We start from the raw sequence: 3,500 nt of genomic DNA, 5'->3' as shown, positions 1-3,500 counted from the left end.
AAATTCTGAAGGGGGGGGGGGGGGGGGAGGTGTCAGTGATTAAGATTCGGACTCACAGCAGTTTAGTTTCAGAACATTTTTTTGCATCTTTGTTTTAAAGGGACACTTCAGATCTTTTGAGGTGGAGTTGTATCAGTTACTGAACCACAGTCAGTGTGTTACTGACAGGAGACGTCAGTCAGTACGTCCCCAGTTGGACATGACAGCTCAGTGATGTCGTGCTGTGGGCGGGGTCAGCAACAAAATGTATTTTAGACACCGGAAAAAAAATCAATATCAGTTTAACTTTACGCTACATTAAGAATGTCTTCACTGGTTCACCTTTCTGTCAGACAGCTCGTTCTGACGGGGAAACAGTCAACAGACAGCTTCAGTTCCATCTCTGCTCTCGTCACAGCCAGACTCCAGTGATAAAAACAGTGATTTAACATGAGTGAACTCAGAGCTGCTGGTCGACTGCTGCCTCCATCAGTCAGTGTGTTTGTGTCACTGTGTGACTTTGGTGAATCTGGATTAACCTTTAAAACACCAAAGTCACACAGTGACACAAAGACACTGGCTGATGGAGGCAGCAGTCGACCAGCAGCTCTGAGTTCACTCATGTTAAATCACTGTTTTTATCACTGGAGTCTGGCTGTGACGAGAGAGATATAACAGCTCCAGTTTCCTGTTGGAAATCTCTGAGTGACATGAAGGTGAAGCTGTGAAAATATTCTCAATATAGCGAACACTTTTACCGATACAGATTTTTTAAATGTCTAAAATACATTTTGCTGCTGACCTCGTCCACAGCAGGACATCGCTAAGCTTCTGTACTCCAGCCTGCAACCCCACCTCAAAAGATCTGAACTGTCCCTTTAATGTCTGTCAGGCAGGTGGAGCGGGCGGAGTCAGTGGCAGCGGTGACGGAGGATCTGTCTGAGTGTTTAGAGGATGAAAGGAAGAGGACCAAGCAGTGAACCCTGGGGGACACCTCAGGGGACAGAGTGATGTCTGTTCTGTTCTGATCTGAGGCGTGTCATGGAGGATGAGGATGATGGTTGGTTGATCAGAGGGGAACTGAAGGTGACGGGAAGGACAAACACGGTTCAGTCAGTGAGACAGAAAAAAGTCTGACACTGATCAGACTGCGAACAAACGGCGCCGGCGTCGTCTGACATCACAGCAGGTTTTTTTCAGGCTACAAAAATAAAAAGCAGAAATGTAAAAGTGTGTCGGCTGGTCTGAGGTCAGTTTTTTATCTGTCTGACTTCCTGTTTGAGTTTTGACACGTTTGCTGCTTCTGTGATGAATACAACTTTATTTACAAAGACAAATTGAACATGAACACAGAATGAGAGGGTTTTAAAAACAGGAAACAGTTTGAGTTTTTCTGATGGAGGCGTCTGAAACTTTATTTATAACATTTATTGATCCTCTGTGTCCTGATTGGTCCAGACCAGCAGAAGTAGTCCTTGTCTCCTTTCAGCACCCAGTCAGGACAAACTGTTCAGATCCACTGTCCACCAGAGACCATTAGAGACTTCTAGTCCAGCAGAGTCTGGTAGAGTCCAGTTGAGTTCAGCAAAGTCTGGTAAAGAACACCAGAGTCCACTAAAGTCATGCAGAGTCCACCAGAGTCTGGCAGAGACTACCAGAGACCAGTAGAGACCAGTAGAGTCCGGCAGAGTCCATTAAAGACCACCAGTCCAGCAGAGTCTGGTAGAGAACACCAGAGTCCACTAGAGTGTAGCAGAGTCCACCAGAGTCTGGTAGAGTGCAGCAGAGTCCGGCAGAGACCACCAGAGACCAGTAGAGTCTGGTAAAGACCTTTAGAGACCAGTAGAGTCCAGTTAAGTTTGGTAGAGACCACCAGACACCAGTAGAGACCCATATAGTCCAGCAGAGTCTGGCAGAGACAACAAGAGTCCAGTAGAATCTGGCAGAGTCCAGTACAGCCTGGCAGAGACCACCAGAATCCAGTAGATTCCAGAAGAGACCAGTAGAGTCTAGCTGAGGTGGGTCAGGTCCCTGGTGGTGGTCCTCCCTGTGGTCTCTTGGTCTCGGTCATCACATGCAGCTCTGAGGAGTTCCTGTTGGGCTGGATCTTGTTCTGGCTGCTGTCTGATCGTGGTCTCAGGTGCGCTCGGTCACAGACCCGCACGAGGCCTCGGCTCAGCTCTTTGCGGATGTTGTCGCTGGACAGGACGTAGAGGATGGGGTTGACGGCACTGTTGATGGTGGACAGGCCGAGCGAGATGGTGTAGGGTGTGTATATTGTCCTCTCAAACAGACAGGTGCCGTCCTCGGGGAAGTGGAAGAGGACGGCTCGGACCAGCAGGATGACATGGTATGGGGCGAAGCAGACCAGGAACAGCACCACCACCGCCAGGGCCAGCCAGCGAACGCGCTCCTTCTGCTCCTGCCGCAGCCCTGTGCTGCGCCGCACATTGGCCAGGATGCCCCGATTTGTCACCACCAGCACCAGCAGCGGGATCAGGAAGCCAATGATGAAGCGGGCGTAGCTGAAGCCCGTCACCTTGGTGCTGCTCTGACTTGGTTCGAAGCAGCGGCGGTCGCCCTCAGCGGCGTCGCCCTCCGTCATGGTGAAGACGGGGGTGTGACCGACAGCGACCAGCAACACGATGCCAAGAGCGATTAGGGCAGCATGGCGCTGTCGGCGGAGGCCACGGGACTCGACACTGTAGACCACGGCGACGTAGCGGTCACAGGAGATGCAGCAGAGTAGGAAGATGCTGATGTACATGTTGTTGAAGAAGATGTAGCCCGTTAGCTTGCAGGTGGCTGAGCTCCATGACCACAAGTGACCTCTGCTGACGTAGTGCGCCCACAGCGGCAACGTTCCCAGGTAGGTAAGGTCACACAGCGACAGGCTCCACAGGTAAACGCCCAGCACGTTCTTCCTGCACACCTGCAGCCAGGTGAGGTAGACGGTCAGCAGGTTGGCAGGCAGTCCTACCGCCAGCACCAGGCTGTACAGCAGCACCAGTGGCAGACGGCCCTCTTCATACAGAGGCTCGCACAAAGAGGAAGCAGTGTTGTTCGTCAGAGGAAGTGTCTCGGTTGTCGGAGACTCGTGCATGATGTCTGCAGGAAGACAGAGACGACCAATCAGATTCAAGATCAGTTTGACAAAGAAGACAAAAAATAAAAGTCACAGAATCAGAAGTGAGATTCAGAGACAAGCTGTTATCATCTCCACATCATCAGTACCATCATCATCACGTCTCTGGGTTTTCATTCTTATTGTCGGCCGATGATGATGATGATGATGTTGCTGATGAAGGCTGAGCAGTTCAGTTAATTTAATTTTTTTTTTTTCTGTCTCCACAGTAAAAGTTGTGGATGGTCCCAACAGAAGCGTTCCTTAGCGTCCCCATGTTTGGTCCCCCCTCTGTTGGGGTACCTAGCACACAGATCTGGTACTAAAAGGTGGAGCTAGAAACCCTGCAGTCTGATTGGTCAGTAGAGGACGGTCACTCTGGTTTTATGTAACCTCT

General features: G+C 50.5%; 1 protein-coding gene across 1 annotated transcript in view; it reads right to left on the bottom strand.

The window, feature by feature from the left end:
* Window positions 1-1,280: 1,280 nt before the first annotated feature.
* The window catches only part of LOC126398294 (probable G-protein coupled receptor 132), a 5,176-nt gene continuing 2,956 nt past the window's right edge, over window positions 1,281-3,500 (bottom strand). The window contains exon 2 of the mRNA XM_050057508.1: window positions 1,281-3,087. Coding sequence (XP_049913465.1) covers window positions 2,003-3,082 — 1,080 coding nt within the window. The 5' untranslated portion in view covers window positions 3,083-3,087 and the 3' untranslated portion in view covers window positions 1,281-2,002. The remainder of the gene's footprint in view (window positions 3,088-3,500) is intronic.

This window comes from Epinephelus moara, chromosome 12 (assembly GCF_006386435.1).
Source record: "Epinephelus moara isolate mb chromosome 12, YSFRI_EMoa_1.0, whole genome shotgun sequence".
In the NCBI taxonomy this organism is placed as follows: Eukaryota; Metazoa; Chordata; class Actinopteri; order Perciformes; family Serranidae; genus Epinephelus; species Epinephelus moara.
The sequence above is the reverse complement of the archived record's forward strand: the minus strand, read 5'-3'. Positions and strand labels throughout refer to the sequence as shown.